The 25,877-nt window shown below is 46.5% G+C and overlaps 1 protein-coding gene across 1 annotated transcript in view; it reads left to right on the top strand.

Annotated features, from left to right (window-relative positions):
- The window catches only part of ASXL2 (ASXL transcriptional regulator 2), a 328,414-nt gene that overhangs the window by 131,543 nt on the left and 170,994 nt on the right, over positions 1–25,877 (top strand). The window contains exon 2 of the mRNA XM_069233648.1: positions 5,157–5,239. Coding sequence (XP_069089749.1) covers positions 5,157–5,239 — 83 coding nt within the window. The remainder of the gene's footprint in view (positions 1–5,156; positions 5,240–25,877) is intronic.

Genomic DNA, 25,877 nt, shown 5'->3' with positions numbered 1-25,877 from the left:
CCATTTGTCCATTCCAACCACACTCATAACTGTGTTGGCTCACTTCAGTTAATAATCAGGAAACAAGTCCTGGGAACTTTGGGAGGGGGGTTAATTAGCATATTTAATTCAAAATGGTGTCTCTGTGACATCACAATAAGTAATTATAAACCCTTCTAATATTCCCCACTTACGACAACAAGCATTGGCATAGCCATGCTGAAAGGTGGCAATATGAATTTTGGTTTATTTTACTATTTATAAATCACAAGTATTATTTCCACATATCAGTGTGTAATTGGGTTCAGAAATGACAGAAAGGGCACTATTCTTAGACGTACGGAACTTGGTATTGCATCGTTTAACTTTGTTTGGTAAACATAATGTGTTGGGGTCATTTTTTGAAACGTCAGACCTCCTGTAAATGCATGCCTGTTTCCTGCATAAAAGAGCTGTACTTCATTGGGAGATAGAAGATAAGAGATTCAAACCTAGCCCCCACCTGGGCCTCTCTCACACATGAAGGTGGTGCTACTAGTGGGGATGGGGGTTTGCAAACACCCTATGGCCTGGTCAGAGTAATGCAAGCAGCTGCAGTGCTGGGGCACAAGGTGACACCTCTCAGCCTCCTTGTGCCTTAGGTAAGGTGGAAGGAGTCCCCTCTCCAACTATAGTGTGGGGGTGGTGGGACGAGACTCCGCCCACCTGCATACTCCCTAAATTGCGCCATGGTAATAGTTGGGGAACAAAAAATGCACAGCATGGTGACAGCATGTGGCCTCGCGGCCAGAGCTGCCGACTTTGGAACCAGGTTTGAGTCTTGTCGTTGGTGATTCTGGGCACATCACTCAGGGCCTGATTACGACCTTGGCGAATGGGATACTTTGTCACAAACGTGACGGATATCCCACCCTCCCTTTTACAAATTCCATAGGATACAATGGAACTTGTAATACGGCGGGCGGAATAGCCGTCACATTTGTGACGGAGTATCCCAGCCACCAAGGTCGTAGTCAGGCCTTTAATCTCCTCTGCCTAAAAAAAAAAAAAAAAAAAAACAAGATTCTGACTTTGTGGGATGTAACTGGTTCTCATGTAAAGCGCTGCGATTCCCTTGGGCCGAGTTTGTGCTAAATAAAATTTCAAAAATAGATGAAATGAAACATATTTTATTTTATGATGAGGTGTGCTGCCTGAATTATTTTTTTTGTAGTCTATCCAACTGTCTTGGGAGTCCTGTAGACATGATATAAATTTGGGATGTTCGGAGCACAGAAGAAGCAAAATGTATTTTACATTAAAGGGAGCAAAGAGACTAGTGGGAATTAGATGAAGAGTAGATATGATGGCAAAATAATGAAGTTTGTGGAAGCTTGTTCAAACTTCATTTTAAATAGTGCCAATGATTTGTAATGATTACTAGGTGCTGTAAAGAACAGGTCAGTTTAATTGTAATAAGTTCGATGGCGACATTCGGGCAAAAGGCCGAACTGACCGTGTCCTTCAAACTTGTGACAGCAGAGCTTTAAGTGGGCCGGGTCCTGCCGGTGCTCAGCACCAGCAGTTCTAAAAAGCACATGTTGAGGCGGGTCCCTATCGGGCTCGCCAGCTTTGCCCTCACCTTCAGGGCAAAAACAAATCTTAACTCTGCATCAGTACCGCCCTTTAATGGCTTTGATGTAACTTCAAAGAGACTCGTTACCGTTCTTTCACAGTCTCATCATTTCAGAACTGAAGCATTTTCAATATTTTATACAACAAAGCCTTTGTTGTTGCATACTTGTACAATTAACAAACATTGACAAAGCCAATAGTTCTGGCTTGTTTTAGGTGTAATGTTACTTGTTGCGTCAAATATCTGGACGCAATGACCGAAAGAAGCAGCAAAATACCAGTCGGGCGGCACGCTAGGCTAAGCACAGATTTTTTACTTGCATGTTTTTAAGCCACGCCCTTAATTGCATCAGCTACGCCCCTTTGAGAGCCCCCCCAGTTTTTTCATCCCACTTAAAGCCCTGCCCAGTGGTAATTAAGAAGGGACACTGAAATGACTGAAACGGGTACCCATCGGGTACCGTTAACCTTGAAACACTGACCGAGCCAGCGGTTTGGTTCCTGTTTATATTTCACGTTTTACTTAATATTGCTTTTCCTAAGAGTGTTAGACGCTCCAGAGACGTTTAGCATATTACGCTTGTATAGTGCCTGCTTTCAACTAATCACCTCCATGTATTTATAACGGGCCACGACTGAGAGCTCTGGAGGGGAGGCTGAAGGCGGGACAGGTTTCTTACAGCGCCTGCAGAAGATGCTCAGAACACAGGCACAGCCAATCCTAGGGCTCTGCACAGCGCACAGAGCCTATTCCAGTTGCAATTGTGATTTTGTGCAAATATGCACAAAGGAGGTACACAAGTGTCAAACTATTGACGGGGCAAAATGAAAATACGATTAACAGGTGAGTGTGTAAGTTGTGTGTGAGCGATCAAGCTCAGGAGATGGGAGAAAGTGCATCCAGGGGGCAGTGAAAAGAGGATGCAGAAGAGGAAAGAAATGAGATGTAAGAAATGCAGATGAAAGAGTTGTGGTGAGAATATTGGCGTACATGTCTATCATAGAGTGAACCTAACGAGTGATTGAGACACGCTGTCCGCAACAATAGCCACTCCACATACCACTGTAATGTTTGATTCTCATAATTTCAGAATTTAAACATTTTCAATATTAATGACATCATTGTTGTTACTCATTTATCTTAAACAGCTAACAACGACTGACAAAGTCAATAGTCCTGGCTGGTTTTAGGTGTATGTGAGTTGTTGCGTTATCTATCTGGATGCAACATCCTAGTAACCAACATTCTGATTGGGTGGCACACCATGGGAGTCACAGACCAGTTAGTTTACATGTTTAAGCCTCGCCCTTAATAGCATAGACCACAACCCTTTTAGAGACCCCCATTTTTTTTCGTCCCCCTGAAGGCCTTGTGTGACACCGTTTTGTTTAAAAAAAATAAATAATTCAGTTGCGATTTGTGATAACTGATGTCAGAACTATATTACCCTCTTGGAGAGCGTTATCTTCATATATGTCGTGATTTAGGAGGGTTAAACTTACAAGGACTGCCCCACCCGACATCCCTGACAATAAATCAAGGAAAGCGGAGGGTTGTTCCGCCTCTTTTCCTTGAAACCTAAGTGATAGTTTTGTGACTGGTACTAAGGTACACAGCGCCCTCTGCTGGAGGACAGTGGCATGGCCAGATGTACCAGTGAGGAATTTATATTTTCTTCCTCCTTACAAGACTGCTAGACAAAGGGCTAACTTTATTAGTTTGTGAGTTGTCTAAGTACTTGTGTGATAGCTTCTCTTGTGTGTAATCTCCTAGCTAGAAATGAAGGCAGGTTTATTTGAGCCTGTTCTACACGCTTCAAGTTGATAATAAAAGGCTCACACAAATGGGTGAAGGGCTAACGCCAGGTTTAGGAATTAGAGCTGTTTTCCCATGAATTTGTTATTTTACACCAGAGACGAGAGATACATGTTTTAACACTCTTCACCGCCTCCATACATTCTCCCACCAATATAGATCTGTTGTGTTGAACATTCTAATACTGTTGAATATTCTTTTTCTGATTTTAATACCATTGTAAGTTGTCGTGCTGTGAATTTGCTCATTTCCTAAGGCCCTGAAACATCTGCCCATCCCAAGGTGTTTTTCAGTGAACTATTGTTGGTCAAGAGAATAATGCTAGCCTCCTTTATGTGCTCGCTTCCAACAGTATTCTACAGAGTTTGCTAAAAATATGCCTTCTCTGGCCTGAAATCCTGCAAATGCTCTCCTAACCTGAGGCTTTCAGTGTCTACACCAGGAAGTGCTTACTTTGTTCTTGTTGTTTCCGGTACGGGGCACTGGCACTTATTTTTCTGCTTCTAGCATTTACTGCGAGCAAAAGACACACGGGAAAGACGGAGGAAGAGAAAAACTAAAAAAGTCACAAAAGGAGAAAGCTGCAAGAGTGAGCTGAAGGGGCAGGGAGTGACTGTAAATGGATTGAAGAGCCTTGAGATGGCTTCAGGATTACGCTGCCTCAGTATTCCATGTTCGCACATTTAATTGCAGCAGCCGCGTGTTTAAGAGGAGGGCTTTGGGCATGTTTTTATTTACAAATTGAGCACTGGCACCAAACTTCTCCAGCAAGTAGGTTGTGAGCTGTTGGTAGCTCTCCAGCTACCTAGAAGTAGCTGTTCTGTGTCCAGTCCAGCCTACTAAACTAGAAGCTTTTGCTTGACTGAATTATGTGTATACCAAAATTGAAAAATATGTATTTGAAACAAAAATGTGTGTATTTTCAGAACTGATAAACTGATGGTTGAATTTGCAAAATATATTTAAAACTGATATTTGAGTGATAGATCATGTAACTTTGGGAGGTTTATTACTACTATTATAACCCTGGTGCCAGGGACATTTAATCTATGGCTATTGTTTATTATCCACGTGTAGGCATACACCACTATTCAAATTAGTAGCTCGAGATGGTTTTTATTGATCATAAGTAGCTCTCGTTACAGAAAAAGTTGGAACCTCCTGGTGTACCTATAGGATTCATTGTCTCAGAGATTTTAAAAGCTGGACCCTGTGATCAGAAAAATTGTGCACACTTGGTAAATCTTTTGCAGCGCTAAACTCAAAGCAGAATGATGGTGGGATGTGCTTTGCGCGTGCTTCCTCGTTCTTTGAGGCTTTGGAAGCACAGAAGCACAAACACCTTCATAAAAATACAGAACCATTTAGGAAGAGAATGTCTTTTAAAAATAAAATCTAAATGAATGAAGGTGGGCCATTGAGACACTATTTTGTTGAAATGGTGGTACTATCACGACTTGTGGGCGAAGCCCTGGAAATGTGATATCTCGGTGGACTGTGCACCAGTAAAGGCCATTCTCTCTCTCTACCTACGACTGAGATATAACTTTTCACCCCCCAGCAGCTCCTCCTTTCATCACAGCTCTGCGCCTGCCTCTGGGTAGTTCTCTGTTCTAGCTGAATTTTAATTCATGGGCATGTATAATTTCCACCCATTAGAATATAAGTAACATTCATGAAAACAAGTTCTTATTTTGAGGAGGCGTATCAGAGAGTTTGACTCTTGTATGCTCTTTCTATCTTCCAGGTCTTGGAGAAACACCCCAACACGCCTATGAGCCATAAAGAAATTCTGCAGGTGATCCAGCGCGAGGGACTGAAAGAGATCAGGTGAGGGGGTCCCCTGCATAGCAGTGTCAGGGGTTCGGGCGACACCCTTTAACCAACATACCTACAAGATTGGACTTGGAGACAAATTGGTGGGCTAAACCTTTGTGTTTGTACGTGTGTGTGGAATTGTGAAAACCTACGGGGTATGAATCACTGGGGTGTCTTGGTAGAATGTTGTCAGAACCAAAGTGTTTTCAGAATAAAATAAAAAGTGCAAAATCCTCTTGTGCTGCAAAGGGAAACTGAACGCTGCAACGTGTTGGCGATTGTAAACAAATGCTTCACTGCAGCGCACCTGGGAATGACTGAAATCTGTGCACTAGTGCCTTGAAAATGCTGAACGTATTCTTAAATAACACAGAAGGAAAAGTGAGAAATGCACTTTTTAGTTTAGCAAAAATAAATATAATCTGTATCTCTTCCCGGAAACTACATGTTTCGTATTCAATTCACGGTAGGGTCGGGCAATGGCCAGTGTCCCCAATATATTATGTTTTGTGGATTTCTATAGCACAGCTTATTTCCCAGGAGGGCATCCAGGCGCTGGATCCAGGATACCATTCCAGCTCTCAGTTTGCACTCGATAAATAATAGCAACAGTGATGTAAGATAAGGGGTATGACAACTACTTAATGTATCCTGGAGCAAACAAGCTGCATTCCTAAGATGGGCATAAAAGAAGCTGAATTTGCCTCGGTGTTTGATGCAGTTATATTCACAAATAACTTGGCACTGTTACTGATCAGCTCAGTAGCCCTGTGTCTCTCAGAGCTGCAAATAATTTTCATTATTGTGATTTCCGGGCTCGGGATTGATTGAGCTGCAATGCACATTCATTCATTATTTGGAGGTGGTGAACTTAATTGAAAAAGCTTGCATGTTGTCTTCATTGAAGATCTTTTATTAATTTTTATACAAAATATTGAGCATTCTGAAGAAGCATTTCCAAATTCTTTGCTTCGGGGCTCGGGGGTGTACGACGTGATATGGCTGTGGGGCCTCATCGTGAAGTGCACTCGCACATGCCGTCGTGAGTCCAGTCAGGCTTGTTTACTTAGCCTTAAGCTCAATTCTGGGTAGCTGTGACTACGAGCAGTAAGGCTTGGCAAAGGAACTGAGTGTAAGGCATTTAACGGCACCAAGCAACGAACTAAGAAAGCTACAAAACACGGACACCAATTTATAAAAATAGAGTATATGTTTATGAATTTTTAGAGACCTTAATCATCAATATCCACCAAAGGGTTTCAGAGATACAGATTTTAGAAGCTTTTATAACCTTTATATATAACCGCATACAAGCTTTGGTCAACAAAAAGTTTGTAAACTTTTGAAAAGTTTAAAAGAGTTAATTTGAGTACTCCGGTCCGAGTTGGGCAATCAAGTCCGGCAGGACAGAGGTCTAGGAGGCCAGAAAGGATACTTTGGACAGGTACCTGTCCACTGGAGCATTTTTTGAGTGATTTCCAAACTTTGCAGGACAACCGCCATACACATCAATGGAGTAGTCCTGATGTTGACATTACAGGCAATAGGTGCTCCAAGGTGCTCTTTTTGGTTGACCCCCCTCCACGGGTGATGTGTGGCGACATTGAGGGATCCCGGTCTCTGTGGCCAATGTCCTCTACTTTGCAGTAGCAGGCCAGCCGATGCTGGGCTACTGGTTTCTTTGCACCGCGGTTAGGGCAAAATGGTTAGGTGGCAGCTAGTATCCCTTGGCTACGAGGAATCTGGAGTATGATAGCCAACCGGGGTTCAGCAGACACAAGTGCAACTTTCAGCTAGCTCGGATTTGTCCTCTTGTGCGTGCGGCGACTGGTAGAGCCAAAACCTCGGCAGTGGCTACCAACTTGTCGGTTTGAGTTATTGGGTCCCCTCCGTCATAGTGATGTGTTTCCTGCAATGTGTGGCATCTGGCTATCCCAGAGTGCAACATTCTTGCCCCTTGCAAGATGGCACGACCCTTCTTTGGTCGTCAGGAGCCTGGTAGCCCACCCTATAGGTGTGTCTGCCAGTAGGCTACACGCCCACAGGAAAACCTATTTGGGAACATGTTTTCCCTCTCTGTCTCCACTATGTTTATATGAACAAAATGCATCCTGCCTAGGGGTGTTGTATCTGTCAGCCCTTCAAAGGGGGCTTCCCCTTTGAAGCTCGCTTTTTGGGCTAACACCCTGAGTGGACATCCTGGGAGAGGAGGTAACACCTTGCACTGCTGCAACTGCCTTTGTTCCTGAGCCTGGAAGTCAATCACATGTCTTCCTAGGCAGGCAGAAAGCTGTCTGTCAGTGCCTTTGTGAGACCACTGGACTAGCTGGGGCACAGAGAGGCACCTTTCCAAAAGTTGCTTAACTTTAAAAGTGACATTAACTTAACTTGTCCATCAAATCGCATTTAATGCCATGATTAATTTGATACCTTACTCGACCCAGTTAGGTAGTTCCATTCAGAGGTTGGCCAGGCTGGAGTGCCAGCTGGTAACCCTGTGTTAGCCAATAGGGCTTCTTACTTTTCCACAGCAAAAGACAATTTGGAAGTGTTGCTGCTAAGACATATGAAAAATATATGTCCTTCTTAATAATATACAGCTCCCTCCCACAGGGCTCCATAGGCCTTCCCTAGGGGAGACATATATATATAGCATTAAGGGAAGGGGTGGCTTTGCCATTAGTTTTAATGGCAAAGTTGAACTAACAGCGTAAACACTGCTCTTCCTATCTGCAGTGGCAGGTGGCTAGGAGCCATTTTGTACTTTGTTGCACTCAGTGTGGCACAAACAGTGCTGCAGCCCTAGATGGACACTCTGCCATAAATGCTGTTGGTACCCTGCGTACCATTTATTTGGGACTTATAAGTAAGTCCGTACTTGCCAATAGAGTATAGCCAATTCAACATATTTTTGGTGTAGGGTTAGAACACTGGCACTGACTTCTGGTTAGCAGCCGTCAGTGCTCTCTCAGAATTGAAAAACTAGCAGCATCAGTCCAAAAATGTGGGGGTGAACATGCAAAAGGGGCATTTCCTTACAGTCTGTGTATTTAATGAAGCCTCACCAAGTGATTTCATCAGACATATCACTGACCCTTTCAAACCCCATCAGTCTCTGGGGAACAACTCTTACTGGTTCAGGTTCAGGGACCCAGACTATGGATCCCCCACTCTTTTGACGTCCATGCATAATTGCTAGCCTTTTGCCAAGAGGTAATACGGATCTTGTAGCCCTTATCCCACTGTCTCTGCGGCACACAGCGGCGTTGCAGTGTGTGGTATTGTGCAGTGTGCTTCTCTCGACCCAGCTGTACGGTGATGTACCAGAAGTTATTTTATTCCTAGGTTGGTGTTATGCGCTCACGATGATCCTTGTCGGTCGCTTCTCCTTCCCTCCGTACAGCTGTCAGTTCCGCAGACAGCACACTCCCTGTGCTTGCAGGTTTCACACATGGTGGCTCCTCTCTGGGGCAGATGCATGCTTAATTTGTGCTGGTGGTAGCAGGTGGTGGGCACCGACACTCACTTTTAGAGACGGGAACTTTCTTTTCATTGTTACAGAGAAAGTCAAACAACTGAGAAGTAATAGAGAAGAAGAGAAAGATAGGAAAACAGTGTGGGAGTGAGAAAGAAGGATGAAAAGGAACCAACCCGAGTGAGATAAAGAGCAGGAGGCGTCGGGTGGAGGAATCAAGACTAGGCAGCCTTGGTATCGATGGGGATGTCTTTGTGGTTGTACCTCGTTCCACAGGTGATGTGGGGGGAGCACCAGTGTTTGGCTCCTGAGAAGCTCTGGGGCTGTAATGATCCTTTTCCAGATTCAGCCGGGCAGGTCTCAGTGTTACTGACAGACATCCAGGCAGGGATGCGGTGCTGCGTTTGCAAATGAGATGAATGGACACAATGCATCTAAACGAGCATCATTTACATAGTCAGTGGTTGCACAAGTGTGGCTCAGTTTGGTCATTGAGACACCCTTAGCTGTGGGAGCTGTAAGTAGTAAGGCAGATTCTGATATCATTATCAACCCTTCACCATCATAGACACACTCAGTACCCCAACAATACTTACTTTTGGGGGGATGGTAAACCGCGGCTAACCACCCTACAGTATGCTGAGGGTGAGGGCGCATGTAAGTAGCAGCGACCTGCAATATACTAAAGTTGCAAGAGCTGGTGGTGGAGTCCCAGTGGATTCCCCGGCAAGGGTGGAAAGTCCTGGTAGATACTCGCAGTCGGGTATGTCCCCAAGTGATGAGCAGTGGGGAAGCTGTGTCCGCCTTTGAAGCTGAGCTGGTGCTGATGTCAAGGTTTCACCCTCCAAACCAGACAGTTTGGCTTTGAGAGAATGTTTGATAGCCACAAAGCTGCAGCTGGTCTCCTTTTCCTTACAAACTACTTATTTGTAAGCAAAGTTTCCAAACTGCGAGCTGATGTCCGGCTGCCACAACAGATCTGCCTAGTACTAGAAAATAGTTGTACCCTTTTTTATATTTAAGTTCTGCAGTGTTCTCTAAAGATTTGACGAGGTTTGATTATGATCCTGTGTTGTGATGTTTGATAATGTACCACTGTGTGCAAAAGTCACAAAAAGTACTTACAAAAGTCTGTCATTCGGAAGAACATCATCATTATGGACAGGCTTTTACAAAACACTACTTTTGTTTTGTGGGGTGAGTACACTTTTCTTTTGAGTGGAACTCTCTGGGAACTTGTTTAGATAATTTGATTTTACTCCATTGAGGATGTGGAGGGATTAGAAACTCGTGCTCTTGGCAGCTTCTTCAGTAGTACGGGTCCCAGGATAAAGAATCGACTGCTCCCTCCCTCGGACACATACATCTAAACATATGGACTTCTAGGTGCTTTTTATCTGCTGCCTGTAATGCTGGGTCGAGGCAGAATGGTGAAAGCAATTCAGAAATCATGGCAACATATTTTTCCAAATGAAGAACTCCCCATACACCGAAAAATACATTTTTTAGACTGTTTGCATACATTTAATGTCTACATATATGGTATCAAGGGCCATCAAAAAGGGTATGTTAAATTAGAAACAACCCTGCCATCTTCATTACTAACAAGTCAAACCACTAGATGGCGCCAAACACACTGTTTTATCTTTCCTTGAAATACATTGTCTAATAGTTACAAACAGCTGCTGATTATTGTACCTGACCAAAATGGAGGGCCCCGCGTTAAGTTTTGGCTCCAGGCCTGGCGCCTAATTCTGATGAACCTGCTTGGTTAGCTTGCCTTATAGAAGTACCTACTCTGTTTATACAGCGCCTGGGGGGATACTGGCAGTCCAGAAACCTTCCTTCCAGACTCCTGGGATACCAAGACCATTCGTCTTCGACGACAAGACCGCTTTGATCCCGCGCAAAAATAATTTAACAGAAACTCTGTTAGAAGCGTAATCCACCTGCGTCCCAGCTCTGGTGCCAATCACGCCTTGTGGCTCCCAGCGTTTCATTCCCCTTGAGAGGATTTTTATCCAACTTTGGTACTTTGGATTTTGTAATCCTTTTGTGTATTTTATACTTCGTTCTGCCACCCTTAATTTTTCGTAGATTTTGTCTTCATAGTAGGCGAGCGTTCAGAAGCCCCGCCCTTTTTTTTTGCGCGCCTTGAACCTGAGGGCCCAGTGACACCATGTTTCTTCTCAGGTCTTGCAGCACAAGGTATATCGTTGGATTCTATTAATGTGGTCTCTCCCTGAGATCCTCTGGGCCTTATCCACTGATCCTTTTTTCCAAAGGTGTCCCACTGGGCCCAAGGAGCCCTTGTGTGACACGTGCTGGGTTCTTGCAGTTTCTGACAATGAGCCTCATCCATGTGTCCTTTGGTACCTTGTCCAGAGTTTCACTCATGTGCCAGCAAACTTTGGAGACCAAATGCAGCCCTCATGACCTTACTTCACCTTGATGCGACAGATTACCACTGTCTCAAATAATCTTACAGAGGAGATATCATATTGTATTTATTACCCTTAACACTATGAAAGAGACGACTACGAATGCAGTATGTGTTATTTAATTACCTTGTGCTTTTACATATTGATACGCATAGGTGTTAATCTTGTGAGGTCATAAACATTGCGGTTGGCGTAGCAGGTTATGGTTTGTGTGGCTGTTATGCGAGTTAAGCCTTGCAGTGCTACCATAACTTGTGGGGTTTAGTGGCTTTATTTTCCAACTATAACTGCACTTTAACTGTGTTCTTTAAGTGAATTTCTAATATTTTGTTATCCATATCTGAAGTTATCATAACTAAAGCTAACCATAAGCTCACTTTAACCATTGTTTTTTCAGTGAATTTCTCTTTTTTTAAATAATATACTGCATCCAACTTCTCAGAGAGTCCACCCTACTCCACTGCACATGACCTCGGGCCATGCATAGCAGAGGCTCGCTGCAGGTCCTGGCCTCTGAGCAAACTCACCGTGGGCAGGCAAACCCTGTCCCTGGTTATGAGATGGTTACAATTACACACCCTTAAAAACCCATGAAATATGTCAATTATGGCGTGCAACACACACCAAAACGTACAGTGCCTGTTATGTTTTGTTCTCGCTAGACTGCTTATTTTTTCATCTTTTGGCAAACCGGGCATTGAGCATTATGGAAGCATGAGTTATGGTATATGGTGCCCTACTACATACACCCCACAGCTATGCATAGCGAGAGCTGGCTGTGAGCCTGGCCTTTGGCCAGTTCTGGACACCTAACCCGCATGAACTCTGCATGGCATCTTTTTGTTTTTTTGAGTTCACAGACATTGCAGACTTGTGGGTCCTTGTTGGACCTCTGCAGGGTTCGAAAACCCATGTCCTTGGCCAGGAGTGGCCGATGGTGAGTGGATCCTGAGGCAGTATTTACGACCATTGGAGCCTCGCTGCAGGTCTGCAAACCCTGTGGTCAAATCTTCTTTTGTTTTTTAACCAACCAATACCTGCCAACTCACACGGTGGCACTGTGTGTCGCATGGTATCGGCTCATTTTACACGGTCTCTTGGTGAAGAGCTGATATCACACAGTAATTCCATGCCCCGGTCTCAGTGTTGCCAGATTGGCTGGTTTCCCACACAAACGCAACATTTTTCTCACATGTGTGGGGGAAAAGCATCACTGGCGGCTGCGGGTCACTGGCTGTAACATACACTTTATTTTGCACCCGCTTGTGGAGGCACAGAGCGCCTGAAATAGTCTGGGGGTAGTCCCTGCCTCATGGTAAAGTCCACAGGGCAGCTCTACCAATGACTGTGCGAGTAGGGCGTGGAAATAAATTTGCCGGCCCCTCCTTGGCCGCATTGAAGCATCACGTGTTCCTGAATCGGACCAATAGATCTGGGTCCCCCCAAGTTTGTGCCCGCCCCAGAATACTGCACAGCGCTCCTGTAGAAGCAAGCAGCAGCGTGTCGTGCTCTGCGGCATCACTGCACAGGCCTCACTCATTGGCAGGAGTAAGTTTGATTTAAATCGCTATAGCAATGAACTTGAAATGTTCATCTAAATTGGGCAAATGTATTTCACCGTGACTGGAGCTACAAGCAATGAGAAAATCAGCTGGTGGATTTTCTAACATGTTCCATACCAATGGCACATTTTCCTCCCATGGGTAGTTATAACTGAAGCAGAGTGTAGTGTCGGCGACGGCCAGCACTACTGGTGAAATAATGAATGCTGACACGATCATTAGTTTTAACTTGGACAGGGCCTGCACGTGTGCACAGCTACGGCACGCCGACACGATCGACTCTCGTGCTCGCCGCTGCCACGCTCTGGCCCTCCAACCTTTATTACCCTGGTCACCTGACCACGGGTGAATCTACTTAACACCACCATTACCGGGGGAAACACGATGAGGTGCCGGGGAGCGACACACCCCTCGAGCACAACACAAATGCGTAGTGCCCAGCGTCCAGTTACGTCACTGGCGCGACACTACATTTCTCCTAAAAATTGAAAAACAACAATTACACACAATGCAGATCAAAACATATTAAACATCCACAACATGGTCACGGAGTCTCACAGACGGGGCAGGATTACTGCGCAAATTGTACCTAGCACTCTCGGCTTGCCCTGTGCTCGCAGAGGGGTTCAAATCAGGGGGAGACACCTCGTCCAACAGGGACACTGGCGGGACACCACTCCTGATCTCGGGACAACACCCTTCATTGTCCTCGCCGTTGTTAACTGAAGATAGGTCATCACTGGATGCGTGGACTTCAGAATCCACCTGAGATCCTTCTGAACGGTTGAACCTCTTGAACAATGACACATTCCGAGACACTACATCCACACCTCTGCGAGCCACCACCAGCGACCCATGGAGAGGGATCGAAAGGCATGCAGAACTTGCTTCCTGGAGCTGTGATCTTGAGTAATACCTGATCCCCCACTTTCAGATCAGATGGCCTGGCTCTCCAGTGGTGGCTGGCGAGCCTATTTGTGGCAGACCGGCGTCCCTGGACTTGAACAGGATCAATAACACTAGGAACCCATGTCCGGTGATGAGGTATCGAGTCCATCACGGGTCTCCCAAACACGACATGCCCTGGAGCCTTACCAGTTGTGGAATGGGGAGTCTGACGGTAATTTCTCAGAAAATAATATATCGCATATCCGCTGGGCTGACCGCTGGCATGAACGATGCATAACACCTTGTTTAAGGTTCGCATGAAGCGTTCGACTTCACCATTCGCCTGAGGCCACCTTGGGGTGATCCTTCGGTGGCGAATACCAGATCTTTCAAAGTATTCAAAAAGTTCCTTGTTCTGGAACGGGGGACCATTGTCAGTCTTGATCTCAGCTATGAGGCCATGAGTCGCCATTATTTTTTCCAGGCGTGAAATCACCACTTCTGCAGCAAGAGATGAGATTACTTCGACTTCCGGATACTTGGAAAAATCATCCACCAGAACCAAAGTGTGTCGTCCATCGGCGAGGCTCCCGAAATCCAGGCTAGCCGACGTCCAGGGAGATGTTGGGCCGGGTTCAGTTTCTACCGGAGTGGGGCGGCTCGACTCTCCCGATGCTTGACACCACTCACAGGTTTTCATTACCCCTTCCACCTGTTCATCCATGAGTGGGAACCATACCTTGGATCTTAGCCGGCTCTTTGTTTTCACCATGCCTTGGTGTCCATTGTGAGCCAATTGTACCACTCTGGAGGTGAGAGACGACGGGATCACCAATCAGCATCCTCTGAGGAGACACCCCTCAGCATCTACCGTCAATTCATCTCTAACATTGTACAACCTCCCCAGGACCCTTTGGGACGAGGGAGTCAAAGTGGGAATCTCTTTCTTCATCAAAAACCACTGATTGTCTCGGACAGCTCTTAAGACCTTTTGGAGGCATTCATCATTGGCCGTGGCTTGAACAGCTTCACTTACTGACAGCGGTCGTGGCCGGGACCGGTCGGAGATCAAACGGACGTATTCTTCGGTTTCCTCTGCGTCATTGATCTTGTTGTCTGAGGCGGCTCTGGGGTGTCTGGAAAGGTAGTCCGCAGGATTGTCTGATCCCGGACGATACTCAAGCTGGCACCGGTAGTCCTGCAACTGGAGCATCCATTTTTCAATCCTCGGCGGAGGCTTTGAGGCAGTACCATTGAACAGAGGTATGAGAGGCTTATGGTCGGTAGTGACTAAGAATGGGCGACCATACACGTATATATGAAAATGTTTGCAGCCCCAGTGCACCGCAATGGCCTCCTTCTCTATTTTGGAGTACCTCTGTTCTGTCTCAGTCGGAGACCTGCTTGCGAATGCCACCGGGGACCAGTCTTCACTGCTCTGCTTTTGGAACAGTACCGCACCCAAACCCTTTGGGCCCGCATCCACAGCTACCTTGGTTTCCTTCTTTGGGTCAAAATACCTTAACGTGGTGTCACTTGAAAGAGCATTTTTGATTGCCTCAAATGCTTCCTGCTGACCCGAGCCCCAGGTCCAAAGTTCCGACGACTTAGTCAGGGTTCGAAGCGGTTGTGTTAACGACGCCAAATCTTGGATAAACCGGTCACAATAGTTGACCATCCCTAAAAAACTTCAGACCTCGGTCACACAGATTGCGGGAGGGGCCTCCTTGTCGTCTCGTACCTTAGCAGGGTCGGGAGCTACACCAGCAGCGGAGAATACATAGCCAAAGAATTGTATGTGGTCAATTAAGAATTCACATTTTCGGCGATGGAGTGTGAGACCCGATTCTTGAATCCGGCGTAGTACATTGCGGAGCCGAGAGTGGTGCTCCGCAATCGTGGGGGCATGAATCAAAATGTTGTCTCTGACATTAATCGTGCCGGGCAGATCTCTCAGCACTTCCTGTATGGTGTTTTGAAACACTTCCGCGGAACTCGATATCCCAAAGCTCAAACGTTTATAACGCCTCAAACCCACATGGGTGGAGAATGTTGTTATGTACCTCGACTCCTTGGACAGAACCAATTGGTGGTATCCTGAGCGTAGATCCAGTTTGGAGAACCAACATGACCCACTGTGCTCGGCTATTAGGTCATCTATGGTGGGTGTTAGATGTCTCTCGTGTTTGATAGCGGTGTTGGGGAGGCGCATGTCCACACATATGCGGACTTCTCCTGGTTGTTTTGGCTTGTGTGCCACCCCTATGGGCGATACCCACTGCGCTGGTCCTGTCACCCTCTCAATTATGCTACCCTTTTCAAGCTGTTCAAGTTCCTTTTCCACTTGGGGCCAGAGGTGGAATGCTATCCTTCTGTGCCTGAGTGCCACCGGTTGAACAGTCTCATCAATGTGTAACCTCACCTCCTTGTTCTTTAAACACCCAATTCCCTCGAACACCTCGTGATACTGGGCGAGGAGTTCTGCCACGTCTCCTGGTGTATGCCAAACGCAAACGTGACTACTCCCAGGTCCTCTGCTGTCTGTCAGCCTAAGAGCATTCGGTGTCCGTCTTCAGCTACATATACTTTAGCGCCAACTGTGTTGGACTCGTGCGCTACTGTGGCGTGGAACATACCTTTTAATGCAAGCGGGGTGTTCTGTCCATATGCATGCACTCTGATTTTGGTCTTAGTTAGCACAGGTAGCGGGCTCATTTTCTGATATTCGCTGGCAGCGAGAATGTTTATAGACGCTCCGGTGTCGACAACAGCTAGGATGTCATGAGTGTCCACCGTTGCTGGGCATCTGGGTAGTCTCTTCCATGACTGGGCTGTGTTTCCAATGGTAAATAGCGAATGAATGACATGCTCCTTAGCTTCATCGTCGTCCATGTTACTCCCATGTTCCGATTTACCTGTCGTGATGTTGACTGCCGCGGTGCCAGTCCGTGATTTACCTGATCGACACACTCTCGCAAAATGATTTAACTTCCCACATCCTGCACACTTCCTTCCTTTTGCCGGGCATTCTGTCGGTTGGTGTGGTGGGCCACCGCAGTATCCACATCGTTTCTACTGCTGTCTTTGTGTGTGCGGCTTTGTCTTGGTTGTGGGTGCAGCCACCATGTTGAGAGATTCCTCCTTGATGGGTCTTTGCAACGCTGCCTCCATGTGAGACGCTCACGCCTTTGACAGTTCCTTGGTGCGTCCCATCATGAGGATGTCAGCTAGAGACCTCCCTGACTCATCAAGGATTCATTCACGTAGCTTTATTGACGCGCACCCCTGTATTACCTGCCCTCGTATCTCTTCCGCTTCATCTGCGAACCAACAGTTACTGGCCAGACCGCGCAGCCGCAAGTAGAACGAGTCAATGGATTCCTCCGGTTGCTGTTGTGCTTGTCTGAAAACGAAGCGTTTATAATCGGTGTTAGCCATTGGTTCAAAATGTCTGTTCAGAGCCACTATCAGGGTGTGATGCATTTTGGGGGCGTCTTCTGGAAGGTTCTTTGATATATTGTAAATGTCCTTTCCCCCTAGATGGATAATCATCGCCCTTTTCTGATCGTCCTCTACTTTAGTTGCCTCGAAAAACAACACGACCCTTGCCACCCTGTCTCTCCACTTTGGAGCTTGTGCTGAAGGAGCTCCTTCCTCCACAAACGGTTCTATGGGCGGAATAACAGAAATGATGGACGACAGTGGATGTGATAGTCTGACTACAGTGGATCTGTGATAATACCTAGGTGCAGTCTGTGTGGCAGTGTAATGTCCTTTGCAGTCTCACCTGGAGAGAGAACTCGGACCAGTTGGGGCAGCACTCCTTTCTATGGGTCCTTCTTTGCTGACACGGCACAGATTCAACTCACTGTTGTTGATTGGGGCGAGAAACTGCTTGGTTGAGCAGCACCAGGGGCCCTGGGGCATGGTCCTTCTTCATGGGCGTGGCCACTGGAACAAAACCGTCAGCCACGCGATGCGCATCACACTCGGAGCCGTCGTTCCTTCCTTACGACGCCTGTCGGTGGCAGCCAGCTGTCAGCCTACCGGCCTGGATGCTCCTCAGTTCCGAGTGGCGAGGCGGCGGTGACGCTGTTGCCAAGCAACGCGATCCGGCGTGACTGTCGGGGCCCACGCGGCATGAGCACCGCAGACGCTGCGGCCGCCACGGGGCAACACACGCAGTGAGGGCTGAGAACCCTTGTTGCCAAATTTTTGTGTCGGCGACAGCCGGCACTACTGGTGAAATAATGAATGTCCGGCCCGATCATTAGTTTTAACTTGGACAGGGCCTGCACGTGTGCACAGCTACGGCACGCCGACACGATCGACTCTCGTGCTCGCCGCTGCCTCACTGCTGCCACGCCCTGGCCCTCCTGCCTTTATTACCCTGGTCACCTGACCACGGGTGAACCTACTTAACACCACCATTACAGGGGGAAACACGATGAGGTGCCGAGGAGCGGCACACCCCTCGAGCACAACACAAATGCGTAGTGCCCAGCGTCCAGTTACATCACTGGCGCGACACTACAGCAGAGATAGATTCGGTTTTATAAACTTGCGAGTGCTGTTTTGGCATCGACGAATCTGAAAGCTTACTAGAAGTGCAGCGACTGGGGGAGTGCTCAGTGTGCATAACGTTTCCATTTTATTTTATTTTTTGCTGCTGCTGCTCTAGGGAAATGTATTTGGAGGGAGTTCCTGGTGGCTAGGGTCTCTGCATATGTGAGGCATGTTTAGCTTACAGAAAACAAACACAAAGCTTTGGAATAGCAAATATCTATGCTGAAGCCTCATTCTCTATGAGCTGCCATGCTAAAAAGCAAAAGCACAGTCACGGTGTTTGCCTTTATTGTGTGCTACTTTTAACAAAACTCTTACACACTCCGCCCTGTAATTCTCTTCCACACTGAGTTTCATGGGGCTGTGGTGGCCTGTGTGTCCTCTACTGTGGGCCTAATGTACTACACACACACAAGCACTTCTGTCTGACCACAGCCGCTTTGTGAAAGACTTCCGAAGCAGCTACATATGTGTGGAGAAGAATTTGAGATCACACCTTAGAGTTCTGCAACCTGTGAAAGTCTTTCAAGTCCTTGCAACTGACTCAAGATGGACATCTAATGGCGCAGCATCTTTTTGTTCAGTTGTTCTCGCTTCTTATCCTCACTTGAGAAGATCATAAAGTTATGTCTTGTGGTATTATAGCTTTGTGAAAGACTTTCAAGCACTTGCATCTGACTCAAGAGGGACATCTAGAAACTATTTGCTCTGCGGGTTCTTTGTAACATAAGTTTCAGGGCCCTGCACCTGACTCCAGAGGGGTATCTGTTAACGTCTTGCTGTACTGAAGATTTCTAAATGGGCAGACCGATTGGCTTTGCCAAAACTTGTTTACTCTAGTTCGATGCTGGAGCAGCACTATTGGCTAGGAAAGCATTTACTAGTGTAGTGCCTTCGATTTTGTCAAGGTCCTCTTCTCTTGGCGCTTTACCTTAGTTTCTTCCATATGAGCTTTGCAAGACCCACCTCTAAAGGGGCCTTTTATGCAGCGGTGGTGGGATGCTCTGCCTGAATGACAGCTGCTTCTGCCAACAGTGCTGAGTGTGGCCACTCCTTTGCCCTGGTATCTTCCCCCCCTTACTCTCACTTGGATCTGCTTCCCTATAGTATTATCATCTCCCATGTCCTTTCAGCTTTCTACCAGTAGTACACATTGATGATAAATGATTTAATTGTGCATCGCTTGATATCACTCTCAGTGGTTCTACTACAGATTGTCTCTCCTCAGCCATGTTTTGTTAGTGCCATGCATTGTGTGACACACATTTCATCACACACCAAGTGGCGCCTTGAAGTGTCAAACTTATCTCCTGAAACTGTGACCTGTAACTTGTCCTAAAATATTGAACCGCAGGGCCAGCCTAAGCCTAAAAGTATTCGCGGATTTGACTCTCTCTAGTGTCAGAGCGGTATTATCAACGATATGGTGGTGGATATTGGTAAACCTTTTAAAATTAAATCCACTTCCTGTGAGGTACACTGAGTAGTACTTTGTGAGGTACACTGAGTAGTACTTTGTGAGGTAGACCGAGTAGTACCTTGTGAGGTACACTGAGTAGTACCTTGTGAGGTACACTGAGTAGTACCTTGTGAGGTACACTGAGTAGTAGCTTGTGAGGTACACTGAGTAGTAACTTGTGAGGTACACTGAGTAGTAACTTGTGAGGTACACTGAGTAGTACCTTGTGAGGTACACTGAGTAGTACCTTGTGAGGTAGACCGAGTAGTAGCTTGTGAGGTACACCGAGTAGTACCTTGTGAGGTACACCGAGTAGTACCTTGTGAGGTACACCGAGTAGTAGCTTGTGAGGTACACCGAGTAGTACCTTGTGAGGTACACTGAGTAGTAGTATTCAGCTGGAGCCCTCAGAGCTGTGTACACACACTGGAGAGGTAATGACGTCTGCACAGCTCATCTCTGTCTGAGACGTGACTGATACCTGGGGAACACTCACTCCCAACACTCTTCCTTATCCCACTTTTCACAGGACATTGTTATCACAGCAGATAAGGAACAACAGAAGTCCAGAAATAACTCACTCACAAAGAACACAAAGAAAAGACCCACAGTCTGCAGCATAACACAGTGTCACTGATAATAAAAGAATAAAGTAAACCCATCCCCTGCTGCACATGCAGCTAACGCCATAAATAGTGCATGCCTCACATCTTAACAAGCATTGGTGAAGCCAATAGGTCTCACGTATGTAGGATCTGTTGGGTTTGTCAATGTGTTTATTAAAGCAGCGTGGCTGCTGTGTTTCATGGCAACACCAATAAATCCTGCTTACTTCATCTACTTTTTTGGGTGATGGGGAGTTTGAAATAGAGGAAGGCTCTCCATCATTGATCAGTGAGTCCAGGGTGTAAATAGCCACCTCGCGCGACCCACCCAAGAGTCCAGCTATTCCAGTTCAAGGGGGATAACTTGAGAACCTTCCCTTGTGATAATCCTTCTAGACCATGGGTACTCGCAAACATTGACCCAGGGACCACAGAGTATGGTCTGTGGTGTGCCCGAGGGCCGCATTAGTGCCAGCACAGTGGGAGTGGGGCTTTGTGTGGGGGGGGTTAAGGTGGACTTAGGGGAAGTGAATCGTGTACATGGTGTGGTCAGTGATTCATGGAGTTATTTTGAGGGTTTCTTTCCATACTGTACTCTTAAGTATGCCTCTAGTCTTTAGAAGGGTCATAGATTTGACAATACTATGTTATCCTGATTTTGACGTGCTATTCCTCTACCACACCTTGTGGTAAGCCTTCTCTGCTTGCTATAGCTACCTTGGGAGAGGCATGTACAAAAAAGAAGTAACTTGATAATTGAATTGAAATGAAAACAAATTGCATAATGGAAACCAGAAAGCTTAGGATCAATCCCAGCTTCCCCACTTGACCAAATTGTTGAGCCTAAGCAATTGCCTAATTTCACTTTGCCTTCTTTTTCTTAATTATGACATATAAGAGCATCTTGAAATACATGAGTTCGGGATCTACACTGTACAAAACATTCTGTTGTGTTTGATTTAATAAGCTTCTGCATGTTCATGAAATACACTTTTGGAATTCTGAAGAGACTGTATCATATTTTTCCAAGTTTGTTGCAAGATGTCTTGAAAAATGAATGTGTTCCTAAAGTTATGTTTTGCAGGACATGTTATTTGCTTCCTTTATGTTCATCAGTTATCCGGTATATAAATGCTTGCCCGTTTAATTAACATCATTTTGGTTTGTGCTTTCTGAAGTAAACAGCTGCTCAGTGCAGTCATTCAGCTGGGAGCTGCATGTGAGGGTCAGGAGGGCCGCATGCGGGGGTCAGGAGGGCCGCATGCGGCCACCGGGCCGTACTTTGAGTACCATGGGCTCTAGACAATCCACATTGTACTTTTTACTTTTCTGTACACTTTATAAAACATTAGGATCGAATTGTTTTACTTCCACTTCACCGTATGTGCAGTTTTAGCTCACACTAAAAAGGTCTTAGATTTTTATTAAACCTTGATTCGCCAGAAATTTGCCATGTTGTTGTCAGTTTTATCAGAGGGGCTTTTTAGATAAGGAAGAGGTATTGCTCATCGGTTCAAGGCTAGGGGTCTGCATAATAGCATAGAGGCACTTGTTTTTTTACAAAATTATTTTATTTGCTTAATGTATGAAATGAACTGTATATGAAATGTGGTCATGTGCTATGCTCTTTCATGGCTTCTTTTAGCCGAATACAGTTTTTATGTATGTGTGGTTTAAATTATTGTTTAATATTTTTATGAAAGTTGTAATTTTTTAATTAAGCTTGTTACATTTTAAAATAATAAACCCACATTATGTAGCATTTTTACACTAAAACTATATTTATAAATAGTATAAATGTTGAAATAATGTACTTATTTAATATTAATGTCTGTGGGGTGTTATTTTATTTCCCTGCCGTTATTGTTTTTATAGGACTATGTTGCAGTACCAGTGACTGCCCATGTGTGGTGCTTGACTTTAGTCCAAGGCCGCGCTCGAGTAGATTTGAGCCTATTTTGACACCTGGGGGGCTGTAGTAATTTTGGAAGTAGGTTTTGTTACTGGCAAGGGTCTTACTGATTTGTGGGTGTGTTTTAGTATTAGCAGGTCCCTTCTTAAACCCTCATTAAATTTCCCTAGATCCCTCCCGTTTAGAAGTAGGCGTTCCTCCTTTCTTCAGCCACTCCCCCTTGTCCCTCCCACATTTGCTACTAAAACAAATACCTACGTGTGGGGAGACCACAACCACCACGGCGAAGACCTTCCGTTAGAACGGAAGAGAAGAATTACGCGACCCCAAGCGCAGCTTGTCCACAAACAGCGCCTTGAGACCCCACAGGTGATTAGCCACACTTTAGAAATAATTGATTGATTGATTGATTGATTGATAGGAGAAGTGGAGGTCTTCGGCTGTAGAGCTGTGAGTACTATTTTGTGGTACCACTAAAAGTTCAGTTTGTGAATGGACCTCTGTGAGACCAAATCTAAGGTATTTGGAGCCATATTGCATTGAAAGCGCAAACGAGAATAGTCTATAGCACTCATCCCTGGTAATGCACTGTGCAAGCTACCTGAAGTGGTGCACGACTTTAGAAACACAAACAAGTATATATTGTTCCGCCCAAATGTTGTAATGTGTAGTGTTTTCAACTGAGAGGGTAGGTGCGTACTCTGCAAACACCACTGAAAATAAACCGTTTTTCACCCACATGTCGAGATGTAGGGCCACGCGAAGTGGCACACAGATGCTCAAAAGAATATCCCACAGCTGAACCAAAATAAGAGCAGAGCACAAACCACAAAAAGCCCCCACCCCAACCGCCCCCACCCCAACCTTATCCCCGCCCCACCCCAACCTTATCCCCGCCCCCACCCCAACCTTATCCCCGCCCCTACCCCAGCCTTATCCCCGCCCCTACCCCAGCCTTATCCCCGCCCCACCCAACCTTATCCCCGCCCCTACCCCAACCTTATACCCGCCCCTACCCCAGCCTTATCCCCGCCCCTACCCCAGCCTTATCCCCGCCCCTACCCCAGCCTTATCCCCGCCCCTACCCCAGCCTTATCCCCGCCCCTACCCCAGCCTTTTCCCCGCCCCTACGCCAGCCTTATCCCCGCCCCCACCCCAGCCTTATCCCCGCCCCCACCCCAGCCTTATCCTCGCCCCCACCCCAACCTTATCCCCTCCCCCACCCCAACCTTATCCCCGCCCCCACCCCAGCCTTATCCCCGCCCCTACCCCAGCCTTATCCCCGCCCCTACCCCAGCCTTATCCCCGCACCCACCCCAGCCTTATCCCTGCCCCTACCCCATCCTTATCCCCACCCCTACCCCAGCCTTATCCCCGCCCCCACCCCAGCCTTATCCCCGCCCCACCCCAACCTTATCCCCGCCCCTACCCCAGCCTTGTCTTACTGTCCTCATCCTCTGTTGTCTTTTTTGTGCTGGCTCATCATAGGCACAAAAGAAAGACTACCACAACCGTGTTAAAAATGATTCTTTTTTGCAGTTTATATAACGCACACTCTCTTGGCGCGCTTTACATGACCATCAGTTACATTACGCTTGGTGAGATTAAGTGATTTGCCCAGAATCACAGGATGTTGAGCCGACGCCGAGACTGGAACCTAGTTACCCAGCTCCAAATTCGGCAGCTTTGGCCACAACGTTCTCTGGGAAAACGTATTTTCAGAGAAAAGGTACTTTGCCATTTTATCATTCCTCAGACAGAAGTTTCTTCAGTCTGATTTCGTCTGGCTGTCTTTCTTCAACAATGACAGAATGTCTCTTGCAGCAACCCAATGTTGATCACTTCTAAAGAAAAATAGGCAGCCCAGAGGCTAAAAACCTCTCCTATGAAAACAGGTTCATGAATACACCTAGGCTGCAGGTGTCTCACACCCCACAGACCTCACATGTTGCAGGAAAAACTACACTGGTTCCTTCCTTAAAAGACCATTTAAAGACCACGAGGTGAGCAGTACAGTGATGTCCACTGTAAAGGACCCTTCCATTCTTGTGCTGCAAAGCTTCAGAACGTGGCTTCTTCCGTTAGCTTCCTGAAATGTAGATGCAATGACTGTTTCTCACGCCTCCGCCCCTGGCAGCAGTGGTGCTGGAACAGTTCTCAGCGTGGGGCTGCTGCCATCTGTGTTACATCACTGAAGTCACAGGGATTGTGAAAAATCCAAGCATCACACAAAGAACAAGTGCAGCAAATGTATTAGGCAAGGGTGACAAGGGGGTGGCATGTGGCTGCTGGTGCATTTTAGAGCAGACTGCGGAAAATATATCACAAAAGCATGGTCTGGTGTCACCTACTCTCCTTGGCCTGGTGCCTTGGCCAGTCCACCGAGCCAGCCTCATTCTTGTAAGTATAATATTTAATCTATTACCATTCAGCGCTCCTTACCTGATCTTCCAGGATCAAGCGCTACCACTTTCAGAAATCCAAAATGGCTGCTAGAGACCTCCAGGTGAAGGTGCACCGGCTGGACGAGGGCGGCCGCAGCATCTCTGCTTTCTAGAGGTGGGCAAGCCAACAAGTAACCATGGGGAGGCGAGACAAGGGTCGACTCTGACTCTAAGAGCCCATGCACGAGCCAAGCCTTGAAAATATTTGGCATGTAAATCATGCAACAAATGTTACGTTAGAATATGGTAAGGTGTCTTCAAAATGTCAAAAGAAGTGTATTTCTTTAACACGCTGCAGCTAGTAACCCTAGTACATCAGTGTAGGAAAGTACCATCTTGCCTGGCATGTTACCCCCATTTTTCACTGTATATATGTTGTTTTAGTTGTATGTGTCACTGGGACCCTGCTAGTCAGGGCCCCAGTGCTCATAAGTGTGCCTGAATGTGTTACCTGTGTTATGACTAACTGTCTCACTGAGGCTCTGCTAATCAGAACCACAGTGGTTATGCTCTCTCATTTCTTTCAAATTGTCACTAACAGGCTAGTGACCAATTTTACCAATTTACATTGGCTTACTGGAACACCCTTATAATTCCCTAGTATATGGTACTGAGGTACCCAGGGTATTGGGGTTCCAGGAGATCCCTATGGGCTGAAGCATTTATTTTGCCACCCATAGGGAGCTCTGACAATTCTTACACAGGCCTGCCACTGCAGCCTGAGTGAAATAACGTCCACGTTATTTCACAGCCATTTTACACTGCACTTAAGTAACTTATAAGTCACCTATATGTCTAACCTTTACCTGGTAAAGGTTGGGTGCTAAGTTACTTAGTGTGTGGGCACCCTGGCACTAGCCAAGGTGCCCCCACATCGTTCAGGGCCAATTCCCCGGACTTTGTGAGTGCGGGGACACCATTACACGCGTGCACTACATATAGGTCACTACCTATATGTAGCTTCACAATGGTAACTCCGAATATGGCCATGTAATATGTCTATGATCATGGAATTGCCCCCTCTATACCATCCTGGCATAGTTGGCACAATCCCATGATCCCAGTGGTCTGTAGCACAGACCCTGGTTCTGCCAAACTGCCTTTCCCGGGGTTTCACTGCAGCTGCTGCTGCTGCCAACCCCTCAGACAGGCATCTGCCCTCCTGGGGTCCAGCCAGGCCTGGCCCAGGATGGCAGAACAAAGGACTTCCTCTGAGAGAGGGTGTTACACCCTCTCCCTTTGGAAAATGGTGTGAAGGCAGGGGAGGAGTAGCCTCCCCCAGCCTCTGGAAATGCTTT

The sequence above is a fragment of the Pleurodeles waltl genome, chromosome 5, assembly GCF_031143425.1.
Source record: "Pleurodeles waltl isolate 20211129_DDA chromosome 5, aPleWal1.hap1.20221129, whole genome shotgun sequence".
NCBI classification, from domain to species: domain Eukaryota; kingdom Metazoa; phylum Chordata; class Amphibia; order Caudata; family Salamandridae; genus Pleurodeles; species Pleurodeles waltl.
The sequence above is the reverse complement of the archived record's forward strand: the minus strand, read 5'-3'. Positions and strand labels throughout refer to the sequence as shown.